The following is a 23216-nucleotide window of genomic DNA, read 5'->3' on the forward strand; positions in this document are numbered from 1 at the left end:
GTGTTTTCAAGAAGAAATAATTGATTGTGTCACTGTACTTGCTGGAGGAGCTCTTGGATGCCTGTGCACCAGGTCATGGCTGAACATGCTCAGTTCTTTCAATGCCTTGTGTACACCCTCAGACTCATTTATTTAGCAGACCATGTCTGTCCATGTGATATAAAAATTCTTTGAAGTGGTGCTTATTTTTTGGTACGAGTTGGCCTTCTGTACATGCCTAATTATTTTCAGTATCACTTTGACACTGCCCTTGTGTTATTTGTTAATTATGTTTTCTGCTGCTGATGTAGTACAAACATAGCAGCTTACAAGTCCCTGAGAGAGCAGAGTGACATGACCTGTTACTGGATGCCTAAATTAATCATGCCAAATTTTAATATGAAGTCTTTGATCAGGATTCGTTTAGCATTTTTTATAGAAAAGTAATTCTGATTCAACAGATCTCCAGCTGTCCTTAATTCTAATTCCATGGGCTGGTTCACTGCCTTGCACCTATGAGTAGTTTCACAGATTTTTAGTGATAAATATGCAGATTTCTGTGCTTAGTGTGGTGTAACATCTCCCAGTGAAGCGGGAAAGATGAAGGAAACATTGTAACAAAGGAATTTGTAAAATGCAGTGCACAAGAAGCATCTTAAACAAAACAGAGAAATCTCATGGGAACTTAAAGATTCAAAAAAAGGTTTTGGATAATGCAACTTGTAGAACCTCACAACTGTGCAAAACTTACAACATAAGAAGAGGAGATAAAGGGAGAATACTAGTATTTGGGAATCATAGTCTATGGCTGATACCAACTGACATTGGTGAGATTTGCAAAAACAGAGAAAAAGAGAAGTGAAAATGGCAAGAGCATGGATACATGGCTCAGCCAGACATAGAGCAGAGCAGGCATGGCAGACTCGAGAGAGCAAAAGTAAAGTAGTAGAGAGGAGAGAAGGGCTGTCCATGGAGAAATGAGCATGCCACAGAGGAAACAGCATGGTTGCCACAGCAGATTGGGAAAACGATTCTGCCTTGGGACATCTGGAAGGGTATGGACTCTCATTACAGCATGGAAGTGAAAGAAAACCACAAGATTGTAAGTACTGAATGTATATGAGAATGCAGCCTGGAGATACCAAAAATCTGAAGAGAGACAATAAGAAATGTTCCAAACCCTGAAGACCTCTAACATCAGTAAAGAAGGTCTTTATAAATGAATTTCAATAGATTGTGTGTGAATAGCATAATTACAGAAAAATGAGATGATCAGTGACACTCTGAATAGCTTGCAGAATGTGGAGAGAGAGAAAGCAGGAGGTCCACCAAGAAGGCAATTGCAGTAGTCCAAGTGTGAAATCATAAAAGAATAAACACTTTCCTTATAGGATCTGCTGAGGTTACAGCCTAAGGTTGTGTCTGTGTCCATGAATTAGATAAAGCAATAAAAACTTGCATTCCCTCCATCAATGTTTTTTTTTCTCAGACATCCTTTCTAGTTAACTCTTAGGTGACAGTAGGTTCTGTCTAGCAATATTTGGTGATGTGCCCTTTCCATGTGCTTCTCACCTCTTGAGGTGTGGGTAGCTTGGATGAAGGGATGCACTTAGCACACTGACAACCCATCCTCTGTATTTTTCAATCAGTTTCTTCTTTTTAAGTTCACCTTTCAGTATAGGAATAGTACAAGAGTGGCATGACAATTTACCTTTGTTTTAACTAGATTTTCAGCAGTTTGTGTCATCCAGGATTTTGAAAGATCAGTTGAAGAATTGGGTATGAAATTTGCAGTTTCCCTCACATTGTCAATTACTTTTCCCAGAGGATTATAACAGAAAGCAGGGAAAGCAGCCATAGACTGTGATTCCTGGGCAGGAAGTGCTGCATAGGACTGTTGCAAGGTAGTATAACTGAAGGACTGCTTTGTTTCTTGAAGGAAAAGAAATCACTGTGAAAGGAAAATAGCTGTAAGGCTGAACTGGAAATCAGAAAGCATAAATTTTGAAAGGAAGGAACAAAGTTCAAGGCAGTACAAGGGTAATTTCACTTGCTAAGACCAGGATCTGTTAAGCTCTTGCCTCAGCAAAGTTGACAACCAGCAACCTGAGCAGACAAACATCTTTATTCGTAACAGTTACCGCCAAGAGAAAAGTGAACTCTCCTTTGCTGAGTAAACTTTGGCGGTCCACCCGCTCTTTCCTTCACCTGACCCCTACAGTCTGCCCAAAATTAATCCCCCTGTCCTTGTGCACTGCACGCTTTGGCTCTTTGCATGTTGCTTCTTATGGCTCAGCTGCTCCTACCCCACCCTGGGATGGGGGACCCAGAGGTGAGCCTGTCCCCCAGCTCTCACCTCTGCCACCAAGGGCCACACATGCAACCACTGCCACCTCACAATGGAGAGCATGGAGTGGGAAAAAACTGAGGCATGGAAAGTGCCTTGCCTACATTCTCTGGAGTTTTGCATTTGTCTGTGGCACTGTATAAATGTTTTACTGTAAAAATGTAGATGATAATTTTGCAGAAAGCTCCTGGCTTTACAGGAGATAAAGGGTTTTCTAGAAGTTTTCACATAAAATAATTCTTTCTTTATTCCTTTTGACTCTGCTTCACTTCCATCCTTATTATCAGATAGGCATGTGAACTTTCCATGTGGCATAATGTGGGCTACCAAGCCTCATGTTGCCCTGATTTAAGGCAGGAGATGAAACATTCTGTACATTAAAGTGGCTTTTAAAAGAACCTATTGTGATCAGTTGCTGTGTTTTGCTGGCAATTCTGCCAGACTTTCTGCTTTGGAGTAATTTTTCAGAACCAAAAAAAAAAAAAGAGAACTATTCATGGGATGCTAAGCAAAAATCTACTTTACTACATAGTTTAAATGAAAGTCTTTGAAAACAACATTGAGCTGTCATGGATAGGGAGCTTCACTTGGATTCTTTTGTGTTGAGATGTGTCACATGTACAAAAATACTTTAAATTTAACTAAACTATTAGTATTTAATAACCCTCCTCTGTTCATATTAAAAATCTTTCCATTGCATTATTTTACTTCTATTCATGCATTTTTTTAATCTAAGTGCCACAGTCACGTTGTGCATATTGCCTAAAATGTGACTGCCATGATGAGTACTCAGTCTTGCTTTGTTACTCACACTTTCTTCAGTCTTTACTGGATTCTTATGAATTTGGTTTATTTGACTCCTTGATTTCTACAAAGTTGTTTTCTTGATTTCCGTTTTTTTCTTTTTTAAGACAATTCACCCCAAATTCATATTTTCTTGACATTTTGGTAGCTTTATTTTATATTCACTGTAATACCTTAGTATTTTTCCAGTAATAAGGTGACCAGAACTGGATACAGTATCCCAGTTAAGTACCAAGGTCATGAAGAGTTTACAAGCTTTCAGTATCCATGACTAGATGTCATTTCTTACATAGCCCCAACATGCCTTTGTGCTGCCATATCCTATTGCAAACTCATGTCCCTTTATTCTCTTTCCTAAGCTTAGTTCAGTGCTGCTACTTCCTGATTTATTTCTTCTGTTTAGTATTAGTGTTAAATTATTTTCCCCAGCTGTGCATTTTTTTTGTCTGAGACATTTGGAGTGAAGAAGCTGGGAAAACTGAAAGCAAGCTGTAGCAATATCCATGCCTGAAATTCTTGGGAAATGAATGCAGAATGTTGATTCTCATGTTATTACTGTTGAATATTTAAGTGGTTCTGTAGGCATGGATAGACAAATTAATATAATCTACTATAATACACATGAGCTGTGTGCATGATAGGTACTAATTCCTATGTGAAATGCTGTAAATTATATCTGATCCTCTTTGTGCTATGCTATTTTTTTACCTAATTTTCATTTCTCTATTACTTCTAGATTATTTTTTAGATTAGCTTTGTTAATGTTGTTTCAGTCTTCCTTTGACTCTTATCCAGATCTTGGAAAATCAGTCACTTCTTTTTTTTCCTTTCCCTTTTTTTTCCTTTCAAGAAGTCATTTCCTGATAAAGTCAAAGCAGATTCCAGCTATTGCACATTCAGGATTTTTTTCTCCACTAAGCTGGTTTGCACTGCAGTCAGAAGGCAGTGAGAAACCATCTTGGAGCAGTGGGATACAGCATGCTGATTAGTATTATGTTGGGAGATTATTGCTATTAAACATTCAGATGTTTCCCCTCCCCCAGTATTAAACTATCCTGAACAACGTATTGTTTGTAAAATAGAAATTATGTAAAAAATTAATCACTGTGTATCTTATTTTCATACAGGATTTACAGATAATCAGTACAGATGAAAACCAGGTGTTTGTGGCTGTCCAGGAGTGGTACCAGACAGACACATACAACCTGTACCAGTCTGACCCACAAGGTGTTTACTACTCCATCTTGCTGGAGAATGTCCGGAGCACAAAGCAGCCAGAAGAGAATGTCCTGATAGATATTCTGGAGGTAGATCTTTATCTTTTCCTTTGTGTGGACGGTTTTTTTGATTATGGGTATAATTCATTTTAAACAAATTTATTTTCACAGTTATACTTAATGTAAAAAATCTAGGATTTCTGTCTTATTTATAGCACATTGTTACTACTTACATGTTTCCCTCTTGCCCTACTAATGTGTTGTGTACTCTAACTAGATTCTTGGGATGAGGTTCTATGGATGTGCAAATCCAAAACTTGCTAAGGTTTTTTTTAAGATGTTGAAAAGTGAAGCTGGAAGCACAATTTATTATTGAAGTAAGAAGTTATGCAGCTTCCTATGCACAGCTTTTTTCTTCTAGGTGGCTCAGTGGTGCATTTCCTGACTTAGAGCAGGACATCTTTTAGCCAGTAGGGTTTTAAATAGTAATCCTGAAAGCCTTGTGCTAGGTTGTGTCAGCTCTGAAAGGCAAAGAGCCAACAAAATTAGATATTGGACAGCAAATCCACTTGCTTTCAGTATGGGTCTTGTGCCAGCAGCATCTTTTGTGAGACAAACTCTCCTGTAAACAAATCTGTCTTGTATTTTAACATCAGTGCACTTGGCAAAATAAAAGACTATAGTGTTTTGGAAGAGTATCACAGACTGTTATCAATTCCATTCCTGTTTAGGGAATGGAATTTCAATGTAATGAATTTCAGTGTAATAAGGTGTACATTTGCTCTGGTCCTGTTCTTTCTGGCCATTATCACAACATTAAACTGACAGAACTTTGGTCTGACTCAGTTTGTCCCATTACACTGCAATTTGCTTGGTGTTAATTTAAAGAAAATCTAAAACTTTAAAGGTGCACCAGACTTCTTTGGCAAAGGTTTGTAGTAATTCTGGATGCAAGGCACACAGTGACAGAGCTCTTAAATGGCTGTAATTAGACTTTTCTTGGTGGGGGAAAATGATAGTGTTTTCTTCCTCCTTATCTCCTCCATCTTTCTTTAGCTTTTTCTTTCTAAATGGCTCTAGTAAAACAGAAAGGTCTCTCATTACCAGTGATTATTTTCTAGACTCTACCTTTTTAGAAATGAGGCTTCCTAATGAGTGAAGCTACACATTGTGTGTAGACACGTTCCCACAGGGTGATTTATTGACAGCATTAGTTTGCAGCATTTTATTCTTGGTCACCCCTGTGGGATGCAAAGCTAAAAGGCAGTCAGGTGCAATCTCTACTCCTTGCATCACCTGTAGCATGTAATTTCAGATAAGTTGTACAGAGATGCTACCCCTGGCTGTCCTTTTGTCTACAAGAATTATTAACTTTATTCAGTTACACTGATTGTTTCATAATTTCCCAGTGTTACTGAGGGCATATTAGATAATGCAATCCTAGTTTATTGTGTGCTAGATCAATTTGTAGGGTTACATTAAAAAGGAAATGTAAGCATGATAAGGACAATACACATGGAGCCATACAATTCAATTTTTTAGGCTATTTTTGAAATTGAGTTGCTTTATAGGAGAGCACTGACAGCTTCCAGATAGCTTGCACCATAAATAATTAGTCTTTATCTTGTTTACTAGAATGGGATCAAGTGCTCATAATGTGTGGGTTGTTTACTCAGTATAAAATTGCTAATAAATAAAACACATATTCCAGGCCTCAAGCATGGGATTTTTTTTTGGTCTAATCTGGGGGGGTTTTTTGGGGCATTTTAATGCAACTATCCCATCTTGGGAAGGGGAACCTTCAGTGCAGCACATAGACAGTCCTCAGTAGTGGAAAATTTCTCTTTCCCCCAGTGTATCATTCTGCTTAAAATTTGTACTGTTCATCTTCATTATCTTCTGCTGACTCCACTTCATCTTTTACTTGTACATCTGCTATAAATTCTTTAAAAGGTGTCTTCCTGTCTGTATTAATTTTATTTTATATGCTTTATCTTTTTCTGCATTATATTTCTTCTCATGTTGCACACGTAAAAGGGAATAATTTCCAAATACTTGTTTAAAGAAGGGAAGGAAAAAAAAAAAAAGGTTAAGTACTAAATGGCTGTCCAAAAGGAGCATGCCCTTGAATTATGTGACAAGGAGCATGTCCCTGAAATTGTATCAAGTGCTGCCAGTGTGAAGGAGTCACAAATTTGACATAGGTGTATTTGCAGAATAGGCATACTAATGTAATCCTTCTACATTGGTTCCTGCTGAGACTCCTTATGTAGATAATAGCTACACAAGTTGCAATACACTTTCTTCATGCCATTTTTCCCCCCAAAAAAATTATAGATATTTAAATTTCAGTCATAAACATGTATTACACAGCAGTAATTTCTGCATTTCAATGACTGCTGCAAATAAACACTGTGGGACCATCTGAACTGTGCTTCTTGCTACCAGCTAAACAGAATATTGTTGGGATGGAAAATCAGAAATGTAACAATTAGCAATTAATAAGTCACAGCAGAAAATCTCAGAAAATAAGTTTATAAGGTACAAAGTGCTTTTCTAAGAGTACTGGGGACCAACCATCCCCTGAACTGTTTAAGAAAATAGGTACTCTGAGAGCTAAGCAAGAAGTTCAAAGAAAATCAACAGAAAGGTGCTTTGAATTTACTCATGTTCAGCTGTCTTGAGTGGCTCCTGGACTGTTCATCAGAGTAACTGAGCACTGCACAATGTTGAAAAGTCTTCTTTTCCATAGCAACTTACTGTTAATGGGAAACTTTTCCCTTCTTGATAGAAAGATACTTACCTCACAATTTTAGATTAGGGAACTAAGTTAAGGAATAGAATGTACAGAAGAATTTGGGTGCCTTGGCATCACAGTCTAATCCAGAAGGTAGATTTGACACACTTCATTTCCAGTATTTACGGAGTCAGATGTGTGTAGGCCATGGGAAAATGAAATGGAAAATGCTACAGCGGGAGTGGGATGTTTTAAAGATGCCGGTTTTTGCACACCACAATTTTGTATTAGTTAATGGGTTTTAGGCTACTGCACCACTCCAAACACGATATTTCTGAACTTGCTCTGAAGATAGATGCCTGAAACCTATTTATTATTTCAAGCAGGGTTTATGCCTTTCATTCAAAATACAACTGCTGTGAAGTGCTGGTCGGCTTTTATCTTTTAAAGCAGCAGTGAGAGAAGTTAACTGAGGCACTGGAAGAAATGTTTTCATAACCTTTCAATGTTTGATAGATTCAAACACTTATGTCCCATATTCTAGAGAGGAGAAGTGACCCTAGAGCTTGGTTAGATTAGAGATGGGAATGGAAAAAAGTTTTATCCTGACTCCCATTTGATGATTATATATGGAATGATTAAATATTCATTAAATGAGGAGGTGGGGAGGGGAAAGAGAGGAGAAACAAAAATATTCATGATGCAGCACTGGTTTTGCCATCTGCAAATGAAGAGGGAAACCTCGGTTGCAGTCCCTGATCTAATTATTGTTTAAATATTTAATATTGTGTTCACTGGAAGAAAGACATGCACACAAATTTTACCCCAGCTCTGCCTTCCCACGTAAATATTTGAAGTGCCAGACTTGTCATGGCTGAGCTCTCTCTCGAAGGGAGAATAGGTAAAAAAGCCCCAGCAATATTAAAATGCTTTGAAAGTGAAGAAAGCAGGCTCATCATTTCTTCCTGTCCTTTCCTTTTCTCACCTGCACTGCAAAATAGTTGACTTTAATGGTATGTTTGACTTGGAGGTTGTTCTGAGCTTTCAGCATCCTGGATAAGTAACCCAACCACATACACATAGGATTTAAGAAGAAAGGAGCTCGTGAGAGAGCAGGGCATTTAAATGTCTACACGGAATTTTTTTATATAAACTTAAATATATTTTGAAGTTCTAGGCTGTTACCATAACCAGAAGAACATTCTTATTCTCCGTAGATTTGGATCAGTTCCTTCCCATAATTATAAACAGTGAGTATCCAACCTGTAGCCTGCTGGTAGGGATGCCTTCTTTTTACCTTCAATGCAGACTTTTGCTAAATGAATATTAAATGGAGTTAATAACTGGTAGTTGGAAAAAGAAGGGAACAGTAAATATTTCAAATGAAAAATAAAAGTTCAGAAATGCATCATGTTATCAGGAGGCAAATACTCCTGATCAGTCAAAGAGCTGGCTGTCTTGTGCATTTATTTGTAGTGGACAGTTCAGTTTCATTAAGTGTCAGGACCCAAGGAGATGTGCAAGCTATACTGTGCTGGAAATGTGTATCAGTTTATATATATTGTCCGGAATTTTTCAAAAATTCAGGAAGTCTCATAAATGATGGCAAGGGAAACAACAGCACTCTTGAGGAAACCTTTGCTTTTAACAGAAGATCTTATCTCATGCCCTTGGGTGGAATATATGTTAATATGTTAATAACATAAATGTTAGGGCTAGAACTAAACATATTAAGGTATAATTACTGTCAGCTTGCTTCTAAAATTATACCCGTTAACACTTTGAGTTGTAATAATTTTCTAATACGGATTTTTTTTAAAAAATAACAGCCCAAGAGAAGAGGATCTTTTTCTTCTTATTTTTTCTCCAGAGCTCAAACAGATGAAGGGTGGCTAACTGGAGTGTAGAAGCATTTCAGATGCTTGAGAGGGTGATTTGGCCCTCAATGTTTCTTCCTCAGATGATCTGCCTGTATTTATTTCCTGCAAAGGAAAATTGTGCTTCCCAATTCAGTGTTATTTTAAAGGACATGATACTGTATTGTGTTATTGTAACCTGTTTGTGTGATATTTATATGATATGGGCACAGAACTTCAGTGTAAAAGTTAGATGGTTGTTAAAAATTGCTTACATCATTTGTAGAATAGCATCTTAAAGATGTCCATATTTAAAGAAAATGCAGAGCTGTAATTTTAATGGTAAGACCATGCTATCATAATTTTTATATTTTTCTGTAAAAAATATTGTGTTTTGCTATATTAAACATGTAATTTGATTAGCCTTCTGACGTGGAGAAAGCTGTATATTCTTTTTAAATACATTTAGAAATAAAAATCAGTTTTTAATTTTCCTCGCCTTCCCCCTTTCTCCCTTTCCTCTTACCTTTTAGCCTTCGTCATATTTTTTTTTAAGGTATCATGCACTTACCTTTCAGTTTCCAGGAGAAAATACCTGAGATACACAGTTCAGAGCCACAGAAGAGCAGCTAATCAGGGATAATCCTTGGTGAAAAAAATGTGTATGTGCTGGATATTAACTTTTCTTCTCTATGCTTCAGGTCAGAGGTGTAAAAGGAGTCTTTTTGGCCAACCAGAAAATTGATGGGAAAGTTACGACCCTGATAACCTACAACAAAGGCCGTGACTGGGATTTTCTAAACCCTCCAGACTTCGATATGAACGGCAAACCGACCAACTGCAAACCTGTAAGTGGCTCTTTTTGGTGCATCCTCACCCTAAAGTGTACAAACATTATCTGTATGGTAGGATGTGCAGTACTTCCAACGGCCTGGGAGCTTTGTGCTGAGTTTACCAGCCAAACTAGCAGGCAAATCTAGCATTGCATGAGCTGTGGTTTCACAGGCTATTAGTCCAGTCATCGTGTAGAGTGAGTAGTCAGGGCTTTCTGTTGCACTGCATTTCATATTTGAGATCACTTTGACACAAAGAGGACACATTTCTTGTGTGTCAACCACAATACCCAGTTCAGAATAATCATGACAACAGTCTTTGTGTCTGGATATATGGGGCACATCGTGAGTCAAATAGAGATTAACAATAATTTTTCTCTTTCCGTCTTTCATATTTTTGTTTCATATTAAACCAATTTAACCCTCTGTTCCCTGTTAAAGGGAACCTGACAGTTACTTGAGAATAAATACCAAAGTAACTTGCATAAAAAATTCCTTTTTTTTTGTAAGGTGATATTATTTCTGTTTGTTTAGATGTTCAAGTGCCCATAGTATTTTGTTATTTGCAAGATTGTACTGAAAACTGTGTGTTTTTCTCAGTGACTGTCTGCTCCTGGGGACTCAGAGCTCTGCGTTGGGCAAAATAAATGTTTGTAGTTCTGCCACTGCCAGAGCTTTACTCCCTCTTCACAAAGCAGAAGGGCTGGAGCTGCTGGTTCCCTTTTGCAGCGTTCAAGACTGTGCAGCAAGGTTCCAGCCTGCAGGGCCTGGTGCAGATCAATCTGAGATGAGTGGAACAATCGCAGTGGCAGCAGCTGCTGGGGGTGCTGGCAGCTCCTGGTAAAGCTCCTGGTCACATTGCTGTGAACAATATGACCTTTGAGTGCCACTGCACAAAGGGCAAGAAGCAGTAAGTTGTTTAGCAAGGAGACATGATGTGTCCAAAAGTCATTATGCTATTTTTCATACCACATTTTTACTAAAAAAGACATTTAAGTCGAAACAGGTTTTTTTAATCATAATTTTACCGTTTACTGGGACAAACAAACATGCAATACTTGTTGCTGTTAGTTAACATTTTTAAGCAATTATTCTGTCAGAAGTGGGGTTTGTATAATAATGCTGACTTCTTTGAGTCTGGAAATCTTTTTCTTGAGACAGTGGCACACTATTCAGTCTTCACCAGAGGTTTGGTTCCATGGGAAACAGCCATTCTTTTTCTTTATGAAGACATACATTGCTGAAGCTGCTCCCTGTCTGGGCTTTCATTATTGTAGCAGCATAACTGGTAGTAGGGATTTTTAAAACCTGTTCTCTTCTCCTTCCTCCACAAGCCTGATTGTTACCTTCACCTCCATCTCCGGTGGGCAGACAATCCCTATGTGTCAGGCACAGTGCACACCAAGGACACTGCACCAGGGCTCATAATGGGGGCAGGTAAGCACATGACGTTATTTTTTAAGACCTGAAATGTGGCAGGTGTTCTTTGTAGATCTAGTATTTGGATTTGTAAGAACACCATGCTACAAACATTGCCAAAATAAGGCTTTCCTGCAGAATAATCCTTTATGGAACCTTTTGATCAAACAATTCAATATAAGTTAATTGAAGGCCCAGAGTTGTGTCTTCTCAGACAGATCTATATCTGTCACCTGGATACATCATGGTTTTCTGTGTTGTGCAGTACCTCCTTCCCCATTAGTGTGGTGGGGAGGTGTGCTGGTGGCTGAAGAACATGTCCTGCATCCTTTTTCTCTGCAAGTGATGTATAGGCCTCCCAGCATCATGAATAACTCAGAAAAACTGGTGGAAACTCAGCAAAACTGGTGGAAACAGTGGTCAATCCTTTGTTCTTCAAGCCTGGATACAGATAATTAGTCTTGTAATTTTATTAATTCCTTTCTGCCTAAAGAGAGATGAATTGAAAGAGGCAAATGTGTCTCTGTGTTGGGAACAATGCTGGTTGTGGCTTCTCCATTGTAACACACATATGGAGTCATGTCACTATGAAGTAAAATTTAATAAAGGAAATTCCATTGCAGTGTTGAGCACTCATCAAGAAAAATATTCACATAACTCAATTTTGCTTTGTAACTTTGTGATCCATCTATTAATTTAATTTAATCTTCTGTTTCTTTGTTTCAAATTTGTCTGATTGTAAACTATTCTAAGAGCTTTTCAAAATTGTATTGTTTTATTCTTATGGATAATGTTTAGGTGAAATGCACACATGTATGCTTCTCTTTTCATAAAAGTGTATCTCTTTTTAATGAATAATGGCTTCTACTTTATCTTACACTAGTCTTTGACAAACAGCTTATTAAGTTGGAAGTTTCCTGAGAATGTCAAGAGAGGGAGAATTATTGGTGTTTAAAGAGAATGACAGCTGCCAGTACTGGCAATCTTCAATATAACTGAAGACTTCAAGTTTCTCCGTAGTGCAAAGGGAATTTAAAGCATTTTACTGGAGACAAACCTACTTGGTGAAATACTGCTATGTTTTTATTGATACAAATGAGACTTAGAATTTATGCAGTGCCCTTGTAGATAGATTTCTAATATGTGTTCAGGTCAAACTTTATGAATTCAAATGTTTCAAAAAATATCTTCCATTTCAAATGTCTTCTTTTTTTTACATAAAAGCTCTCCAAATGTAGGTTCTTAATTTTAGCTTTGTCATATCATGCCTGAATGGTTTCCAGTAACAAATTAAGCAGTGAGATTTAATTAGTCCATTATTCCTATTTCATTTTTCTTTATCTTTGCACTATAATCTGATGTGTTGAACAGATATTTGTTCAGATGTTGGGTTCTTTTCTTTTGATTGGCGTTTGTAGATGTTTTTTCAGTGCACTCTTCTCTGAGATGACATTAGAGAGGGCAGGTTGTAGAAGAGTATTTTGCTCTTAATTCCTTTCTAGAATGGGGTGGCATTTTATAACCATGACACGGTCTTACTCTGCCAGGTAGAGAACCTGTCAGCAGCTTTCCTCAGCATGGTCAGGAGGGGGTGGTTTGATAACATCCAGACATCATGAAGAGCTGAACTAATATGTTAAATTTGACTTGCTTGTGGAGCAACCAATAATGTAATAGGAATGGTAGAAGGCACCCTTGCTCAGTCACAAGCCACTTTGCTTTTAGCTGCCTAAAGAGGTGGGAGGGATGGTGTGAAAGTGAGAGAAATTTTCCCAAGAGTATTGCAGTGTGTCCTTTTTCTGGTAGAAGGTCATGTAGCTGAAAACAGAGCAAAGGGATCTGGTTTGGAGCCTGAAAAATCTTATAGAGCAACTGCATCCCCTAGCCAACAGATGACCTGAATCAACTCTGACTTTGACTTGCATTTACATTATTTGGAAGCCCAGGTCATCTGGATTCAGTGCATATGTTGAGTCTTCTCTGGCAAACCTGATACCCTCTTAAACTTACATTTCTTATCAGATATACTTTACATAGAGTGAGCTTGAGTTTCCTTTGGCCTGATCCTTGAAACTGATAATCCTATACAAATCAACATAAGTAGTACCTACAGGAATCAGATTATTTGGGCCACATCACACAGTATTGGAATTTTACTATTAGATTTAGGGAGAGCACATCTTCTGGAAATGACTGAAGGTGATAAAGATCCGTGAATGTCAGTTGATCACAGCATGTCTAGGAACCATCAGTGCCTTGTGCTGTAAAAAGCAAAATCATTCTGAGGGTGAAATAGGTAAATAATTGCCAACAGAGAAAGGGAAATATTAATACTCTGGCAAAATGATGAACAGTGACATTAATAATAAGACTGTGTACAATTCTGATAATCAATTTTCAGGACCAGTGAGCATGTGCTAAGAAGGCCTCCTTGGCAGTTGATGGAAAGAGAGAATATTTACAAGAAAACCCCCATTAGCTAAAAAAAATAAAGGACAGTAAAGAATATGTTTTTTTTTCCTGAAAGTGTAACCACGGGGTGGAAACAAGTGATGCAAACAAGTGGATAAGAGCTGGAAATATGATTTTTAAGAATAAGAACCCTATTGATCAAAAAGCAAAAACCAATCCCTTTAATGTGGATTTTGGCTTCTTTCTAGGAAGTTTGTACAACACAGCTGCTTGTGGTAATGGAAAGCTATTCTGTGACTTAAATACAGTTTTGATATGGAAAATGCTGGAAAAATCAGAGATCAGAGACTACTTAATACTGTTTTAATTTTAAAAAAGGAATCATTAAACGGTGAACAGCATTGACACTTAGAAAACTGGGAAAATACAGTAATAGGATGCTAAAATTGCATCTTTTTAAACTCATATTTACAAATAAAAATTCCACTCTGTTAAAGTTGCATAAATCTCAGGAATGCATATTTTTAGCTAATGTCTATATATAAATTGTTCAGACAGAATATTAAATTTTATAGCTGCATACAAAAATGGTATTTTAAATAACTGCTTTGCTCTCTTTAAGAAATGCAATAGGATTTTGCATTTACATTTGATTCTTGTGCATTTTAATCTTGGCAACAACTTCTATTTCTCACAACATCAGCTATGAAATGTGTGTCAATTGATGTGTAAATTTTTACTATAAACTTGCTAAGGACTTTTCTATGAAAAATGTTTAGAGATGTGTAGCTTTTTCAGGTGCTAGTTTGCAATAATTGCCTGCTTAGCTTCCAATCCAGGTGGCAAATCAAGCAAGCAGTAAATTCTGCACATTCACACAATTGAGGAAGCACTGGAAAAGTTCTGTTTACTTTTTTTCATATCAGGGCCAAATATAATTGCATACATTGTGATGAATTTCTGTGAGTTTTCACAGAAGTAGCATGCTAGGTTGCCTCTATAAAAAAGGATAAGGGAATGGGGAGATGGTTGAGCATTTCCCATTACATTTTGGAGTGAACATCCTGAAATTCCTTTAAATTTTTCTCATGTTCCTCAATTCTGATTCCCCACTACGTCATCTGAACACATCTTCAGCTTGCCAGTCAAAAACTGTGTGTCAGGGAGATTTAAATACAAATTTAAATATGTAAGTTTGTTCTACAATGTGACTACAAGCTTACAAACCATGACATTTTAACTTATTGTGCATGGCCTGAAACCATGTTACAGCTGTATTAATTACCAGTAATCCAGGCAAGGCACTTCTCTCTTTTTGGAATAGGTGTCTGCCTGTATGATAAATTTAAGTGACTGAAAAAGATTTTCCATATTAGAAGGATTATCTAAGCATTGCACATGGGGCTTATTTCTTCTTACTGTAAACATGTCCAAGGCCACATATAAAAATATGGGTTAACACAGCAATAAGTAGCACTTAGAACACGTAAATTGATAGTAAATTTTAAATGAAGTAATCTTTCATACTTGTTGTGACCCAGTAAGAACCTACCAAAATGCCTGACTCTTGAGATCTGCATTAAGAGCTGTGTTTTTCATAGCTTTACCACCTTTCACGAGAACTTGGCTGGCCCCCAGACAGCACTGAAATACATTGCTTTCTTTCACATCCCTGGGCTACCAGCTGCTAAACTGTCATGTGCAGAGATACAGAAAGCTTGCAGAACTATGCTGAATAGTATAGTGCCTCTGTATTCTAGTTTTTGATACTGCCACCCCTGCAAGGATGGAACATGTGATTTTATGCAGTTACTTAAAATCAGCCTTTACTCAGGACAAGTGAAAAAGCAAAAGAGGATTTAGTGTATCCCAAAATATGGTTTGACAAGGTTTCTAAGAATGCAAGTAATGGAAATGAAAAATGACTGTCCTTAATCAAAAACTCAAAAATGCAGGCCAAAATGTTTCCTTTTGCTTCCTGAATAGAAGCAGTGTCCGAACCTAGCAGCAGAGCCATACTGACTCAGGCTGACAGTCCGTCTAGCACAATAGCCTGTCTATATTGGTGACAAAAAGCTTTGGGGGAGTGCTTAAGGACAATTCAGGTGTATATGGTGCCCCAGGCATTGGTTTGGAGAAGACACAGACATGAGAGTCATTTAGGTACCAAAAGAATATGAAATATTGTTAATTTTTTCCAACAAAATATTGTAAGACAAACTTGAGAAACTTTTGTATTACAAACAAAACTTCATGAAACTGGGTGGAAAACAGTCATGTGTCAGAGGAGTTTTTGATCAAAAGTCATGTTAGATTTGTATAAATGGTACAAGTCATGTACCATTTATAGCTCTGGCTAATATAGCCTTGGCATGGTTTAAGTCCAGCCATCAACTAAGCAGTACACAGCTGCTTGCTCACTTCCTATCCAGGAGGATGAGGGGAAGGGAATTGTGAGGGTTAAGGTGAAGAAACTCATGGATTGAGGTAAGAGCAGCTTAATAATGGAAATAAAATAATAATAACAAATTGTAATTAAAAGGAAAAGGACAAAGAGAGAGAAATCCCAAAAAAAAGTGATGCAAATGAAAACAGTTGCTCAGCTCCAACCACCTGGTGCCCAGCCTGTCCCTGGGCAGTGGCCCTGCACCAACCTCTCCCCCAGTTTATTGCTGAGCATGGTGACGTATAGCCTGGAATATCCCCACGTCAGCTGGGGTCAGCTGTCTCAGCTGTGCCCATTTCCACTTCCTTGTGCACCCCCAGCCTTCTCTCTGGTGGCGAGGGGTGAGGAGCAGAAAAGGCCTTGACTCTGTGTAAGCACTGCCCAGCAGTAATGAAAACATCCTTGTATTATCATCTACACCCTTTTCAGTACAAGTCCAGAACACAGCCCTGTACCAGGTGCTGTGAAGAAAATTAACTCTGCCACAGCCCAAACCAGCACATGCCTGCAGCTGATTACCCATTCCAGCTGCAGTAACTCTTTCAGTATGAACCCAAGTTGCCTTCAGTGTACTACATTACATTTACTTGTTCCCCCAGATGGATCTAACACAGAGCCACTAAAATGGTAGAAGAGTTTTTGTGCTGTAGTGGCACACCTGAGGAGTTACTGCAGATATTTACAGCTGTAATAAGAAGCACAGATTTTGGTGTGGCCCACCAGGCAAAGAGCACACAGATATTTGGGGGCTGTGGTCCAGTCTAAACACTTCAGGATGTGGTGGGAATGGTACTTAAACATTTTTGGCTTCCAGTCTTGGGCTGAGCATAATTGTTTATTTCTAGCCTCTTGTGTCACTTGATCACAGTGCCAGCTGTGCTCATATGTGATTGGCCGCCACACTTACCACAAATATGTTTTATAATTCTTCTCAGATATGTCATCGAAAGGTTCAGGATGTCTCCGTTCTACTTTGAGTGCTGCTGTGGCTTTGCAGTTGTTTGTTTGCAGTGTTATTAATGTCAGGATTTTTTGCATTTCATTTGATGCAAATTGGAGCTGTTGTAAAGGGGGTTATGGGGTGCCATTACATGCACTGTGTTTAGTTAGCTGGCTTATCCAGTAACAAAACACACCACAAGGTACCTAGAGCCTAAAATTATGCAATTTATTTTAAATCTCAAAACTAACAAAATTCTCCAAATCTTTGAAGTGAATTTTTTATTAACCTATTGAAAAATAAAATTAAAACAATGTAACTTTTTAACTAAAGAAAACATGACTCTTGCATGACGTGTTAAATAGAAAGGTTTACTAATAAAAGTGTGGGGAATTATGGGTGTTGTTCACTTAGATCTTTGAAGGACTTGGTTTTATTCCAGTTCTACTTTTTTCAAGCTAACAGCTTTCAGAGTGGCTTATCTGTGACTTATGAAACTCATCATGCATCCCTATGTGTTCCTGTGGAAATTTCCATCTGCCTGTCGCCTCTCAGATTTGGCTGCATGGGTGCTTCCCACTGCACTTTGCAGGAACCTGCCTGTCTCCCCTTTCCTTCTTTTGGCCTCACCTCCTTTTTCTTTCTGAATCCACCTAAGCTGTTTTTCAGCCAGTCATGGTCTGCAGTACCCACAGAGCAAACTCCAACTGCACTGAGAAGTTTTATCCTTCCTTACAGAAAGATGTTTACCTTTTTTGTCTGCTTGAAGACCTGATTTTGCAAAGTTTGTGAATTTACATCATATAACTGTGTGTTACATAAAATCTGGAAGTAACGAAAATTGCAGCCTTCATTAATGACACAATTAAACATTGTGGTCAACCATCAGCAGGTCCTGCATGCACCACTTCTGGGCTTCCACCCTTGGCCTATGGACGGACAATTTTCAAAGGTCAAACATCACTGGAGTCCTTTTTCCCAAAGCAGTGTCCCAGATTCTGTTCCTGTTGGCATCAGTTGTGGTTTAGGCAGAATGACAAGTCTCTGGAATTTTAACTGAGCTCATCAACTCCTTTTTCTCTTTTACCAAGAAAAGATAGTAAAGGTAAAATCAGAAGTGGGAGGTCATGTCTTTCTTTTAACAGAGCTGCAATTACAATACTGTTGCTAATATCATTACCATATCAGCTGGATAGAAAAGGCCTTTTAATGAAGCACAGGTAGATGCTGTTTAATTTACAGACTAATTTTCCATTAGCAAGGCAATTTGCCACTGAATTCTTTAAAGGGCAGATCCCTAGCAATGCTCAAAATAAAGACCTACTTATGCAAGTAGATTTCAGTAAGTGGTGAAAAGAGGTAAATAAACAGCATTTACCCAGCAGCAAAACTAACACTGCATTTGTTAAAATTATCTGTGTAAAGAAGGGTGTAGATTGACAGCAGTACGTTAGATTCTAGCAAGCAAATAAATATTTCTGTTCTCAGCTGTCCCATAGAAAACTTTCTGTGATTAACTGTAGAAGCACAAGAATATGCCCATTTGCAGATGATATACCAGTGAAAACTATAACAGATGAAAGTAAGAATAGCAAAATAAATGTATTTTGTATAAGCACTGAATCAGATCTTCCTTGCCTTCCTTCAGCCTTGAGGGGGTGATTTCTCGTTCATATCTCTTTCTAGTGATCAGATTACTCTTAAACCTGTATTTGGGAAGGAAATATAACTGAATTAATGTGTTAAGCTTTCCTTTTGGAACTATCTCATTGGATAATATTCACTGAAGGTGTAGGTTGTATTTCAGGGAAAGGTTTTTCAGCCAGAGGGTGATTGAGCTTTGGAACAGGCAGGAAGTATTTGGAAAATCCTCTCAGACACCTGGTGTGGTCCTTGGGGTGTCCTGTGCAGGGCCAGGAGTTGGACTCAATGATCCTGATGGATGCCTTCCAACTCGACATATTCTGTGATTCTATGACCAACTAAATCTGTGCTGAATTATCTGATGAATGAGAGAGTGTGCAGTGAGTTGTAAAGATGAAAACCCAAGAAAAGGCCAAGAATGGGAAGTGGCATCTTCTGAAATGTTAGTTGCAATTGAAAGGAATTAACTGACTCCTATAAATTCCCTGATTCAATATAAATACCCCAATCCTGTCCAGCATGTAGTTAGGTTTAAATGATGTAAAGTTATTATCCTATTAAAGAGTGGAGCACATGCAACCTTGATGGTCTAAATGGAGTGGGTGCTTTGGGCAGTGGGCCCTGTCATTCCTCTTGGGAACCTTTCAGCACTAGTAAGCACACTCTGCATAAGCAGATCTGGTTTAGTGGTTAAAAACCAGCTATTTATATAACACACAAATGAAATTTCATAGTGCCATCCTAATCTCAAGTGTTTTTTTCATCGTCTCTTCTGTTTAAGAGGATCTGATAATTTTCATCTTATTTCTACTGTAAAAACATGCAAAGCATGTATTTGAGTCAAAATCCCCTGGAGGATATAATTTAGACAGAATATTGTGCCATGATTGATTCTCCCCTAGAATGCTGTAAACTGCCTAGTGGTTTAATAGTTTGCTATTTGAAATACTGCATGTTAAAAGATGGACATCTCTGTATTTGGGACTGCATCTGCTGTCATCTTCCCGAAGTTTAACACTTCTGTTAGTTTTGCAGGAATCTGAATTCTCCTCAGTACTTTTTGTCAAAATATTCAGTGGCTTCCTAGTCAATATTTAGGTAAATCAAGTAATTCTGCTTTCAATTCTTTTGTATTTTTCAGAAGCCCTGCCCCCTTTTTTCATGTTGCATATTTCACCAGAATCTAGATCTAGCTACCACTTCATCAAGTCTTAGAGTATTTCATTTAACAGTTTCGGTTCAATGTGAATAACTTTACAGAATGTGATTGAGGTTAAGGTTAAAGCTTCTGAGTTTATGCATGTTTCATACTTACATCTTAAATACATGTTGTTTTATAATAATTTTTCAGCATGCAGCAACAAAACTAAAATGTTGGTCTGACTTCTGCATTTCAGCATTAGAATTAAGCCTCATTTCTTCCACCTATGGACAATATAGCAGTGGAAAGGAAGACATTGAAATTGTACAAATGTGCAAATATATGTTTTTAAAGGGTTTTGCTGGTTCTACCAGAAATGAAGTAAGCCTGTTTATCTGAGTTTAGTTCTTGCTCTGACCTGGAAACTTCTTACTCAGACTTGCATCAGGATTAGATCCAATCTCTCTTGCTCATGTGGATGCAACCCTTGTTTTCTCCTCTTTTGTGACAGGTAACCTGGGGTCCCAGCTGGTTGAGTATAAAGAAGAGATGTACATAACATCTGACTGTGGGAACACGTGGCGTCAGGTAGGAAGCATAAATCATCAAAGGAACCTGGAAATAATTTTAATGTACCAAATGTGATGAATTATGTAATGCTTAACTAATCTTTAGATACTCACTCTTTTGAAGGAGGTGGTATTATCATCTCCAGTTTGCTTAGAAACCAAGAGATTAAGAAAGTGATTTGCAAAGACTCAAATTGATCAGGCTGTCAGGTTCTGCTAAAGTTAAAATATTTTGGTCTCTTTAAAGATCTATAAGTATCTTATGCAAAAAACATAGTGTCTGTTTAGGTTTTTAATAATTTAAGTAATCTTCCTATGCTAATGATGAAGTGGACTTGGGCTAGGTCTTGCAGTGCAAACATGCCAAGCTAAAAGACATGGCTTAGGTACAAAGGCAAAAATTCTTCTGCTTCATAGTCTGAAAGCTGTTACTTAGCATAAACTTTTTTCTTCGTTGGAACTGAGAAAGTGAAAAAAGATTAAAAAAAAAAAAACTTTTTAAAGTCTTTTAGCATGATTTAGTAAATTCAGGGACTAGAAATACCAAAGTATTAAAAAGACAACAATGATGTAGTAATGCTATTTGAATTTTGGATGTCTTTTTCTTCCACTGACTAGTGTCAGTTAAAGTATATCACCTTTATTATGTATTGTTTCCTAACTTGCTCTGTCTCAGTGTGGTGGGTTTGCCCTGGCTTGATGCCAGGTGCCCACCGATCTCTCTCTGTCACTGCCCTCCTCAGCTGGACAGGGGAGAGAGAATATAACAAAGAGCTCATGGATTGAGATAAGGACAGGGAGAAATTGATCACCAGCTACCATCACAGGCAAAAATGACCTGACTTGGGGGAGATTAATTTGAATAACAGACTAGGATAGTGAGAAATAAACCCAAATCTTAGAACATGTTCCCCCTACCTCGCCCTTCATCCTGAGCTTAACTTTACTCATTAATTCTCTACCTCCTACCCTGAATCACACAGGGGAATGTGGAATGGGGTCTGCAGTCCGTTCACCACACGTTGTCTCTGCTGCTCTTTCCTCCTCAAGGGGAGGACTCACACTCTTTCCCTGCTTCAGTGTGATGTCCCTCCCAAAGAAGACAGCTTTCAATCAACTTCTCCAACATGAGTCCTTTCCATGGGCTGTAGTTCTCCATGAGTTCTGCAGAATGAGTGCTTCCCATGGGCTGCAGCCCATCAGAGACAATCTGCTCCAGCATGGGTCCCCTGTGGACCATAAGTCCTACCAGCAAACCTGCTCCAGCATCAGCTCCCTGTGGGGTTGCAGCCTCCTTGAGGCATCCATCTGCTCCAGTGTGGGGTCCTCCAGGGGCTGCAGGTGGGTCTCTGCTCCAGCATGGACCTCCATGGGCTGCAGGCCACAGCTGCCTCACCATGGGCTGCACTGGGGGGTGCAGGGGAATCTGTGCTCTGCCACTGGAAGCACCTCCTGCCCCGCCTTCTGCCCTGACCTTGGTGTCTGCAGGGCTGTTACTCTCTCATATTCTCAGCTCTTCACTCCTGCTGCAGTTGCTGTTGTGCACTTCTTAAATACATAATCCCAAATGTGCTGCTGCTGTCACTGATTGACTCTACCTTGAGCAGTGGTGTGTCCATCTTGAAGCTGGCTGGTGCTGGCTGACCAATGTGGGAAAGCTCCTCTAGAAGTGTCTTGAAGAAGCCACCTCTGTAGACTAACCTGCTACCCAAACCTTGTCGTGCAAACCCAATACACTCAGCACAGGGATATTTTCTTTCTCTATATATGTATATATCAACAATCCACAGTATCATATAGATTCTACTTATAATATATATCCAAGATAGAAAAAAGCACCCTCAAATTTTTTTTTTTCAAAAAAATAATATAATTTCAGTTAAAATAGTATTGTAGTGTTCAACTGAAATAATTTTTTTTTTATTTTCTGAGAACTGTTAAGTGTGAAAATGTTCTCAGTAGTGTTACTGAGCTTGGGGAATTTGAGATTAAAAAAGAAAAATACAGACAGTTTCTTATATTACTGTGGTAGGGTGCCATTAGTACTCCACAAAGTACTATAAAAATAAATGGATTATTTTTTTAATGAAAATGTCCTTTGATTTTTAAAAGATAAAATTTTATACCAAATACCTTCTTGAAATCTAGCATACAATAAATAGGTGTTTAAATGCAAGAGCCTTCCAGGATTTACAGTGGGTACTGTGTTGTTTAATACTTCTTAGAGGCCTCTCATAATTTGTTGTCAGCATTTGCCAAAGTTTTATAGTTTTTCTGGGGTGAAAAATAAGATGAAATGAGTGAATGAGATCAAATTAATATTTTCAATGGTTTTTATTTGCAGAGATACTCAGGTAAATAATATGTGTTGAAACTTGACCCTAAGGTGCCTAATTATGCTGTAAAATCAACCACAAATTGATCCCTCATTGTGGCAGTCAAACAACATCGCTAGTTTTATTTTAATTAAAACTGCTATGAAGCCTTTGAAAGAGCTTACTCAATTCTAATATTTGTGATCAGAATGAAACTGTAGATTATTTTATGTATTTTATGGCCTCACTGTTCATGATCATTTCTTCCAGAGGACAGCAGCACATTTCCTTTCTCTGCTGGAATTCATACAACAAAAGAAAAGGCTTCAGTCAGGTGATAAAGGAATTTAGATAATTCAGTAAATTGCAGGTCTCGTGAACTGGTGAAATCCCATGCTTTGGCACAACTCTTTGTCTGAGTTTAAGTCTCTGCCTTGGAGACTTTGTTGTTGTCATTAACGAGGGCCTGGCACCTTTCTCACACGCTCACATGATGTTGCAGAGGAGAAAAGGAGCAGTGTGTGCTTGTGTATAGAGACAGAGAATGCAGAAAAGCA

General features: G+C 38.2%; 1 protein-coding gene across 1 annotated transcript in view; it reads left to right on the forward strand.

Annotated features, from left to right (window-relative positions):
* The window catches only part of SORCS2 (sortilin related VPS10 domain containing receptor 2), a gene marked incomplete at both ends in the record, with an annotated part of 532676 nt that overhangs the window by 456595 nt on the left and 52865 nt on the right, over positions 1-23216 (forward strand). The window contains 4 exons of the mRNA XM_082281426.1: positions 4258-4437; positions 9642-9788; positions 11108-11210; positions 20287-20363. Coding sequence (XP_082137552.1) covers positions 4258-4437; positions 9642-9788; positions 11108-11210; positions 20287-20363 — 507 coding nt within the window. The remainder of the gene's footprint in view (positions 1-4257; positions 4438-9641; positions 9789-11107; positions 11211-20286; positions 20364-23216) is intronic.

The sequence above is a fragment of the Coloeus monedula genome, assembly GCF_965178545.1.
Source record: "Coloeus monedula genome assembly, chromosome: 5".
In the NCBI taxonomy this organism is placed as follows: domain Eukaryota; kingdom Metazoa; phylum Chordata; class Aves; order Passeriformes; family Corvidae; genus Coloeus; species Coloeus monedula.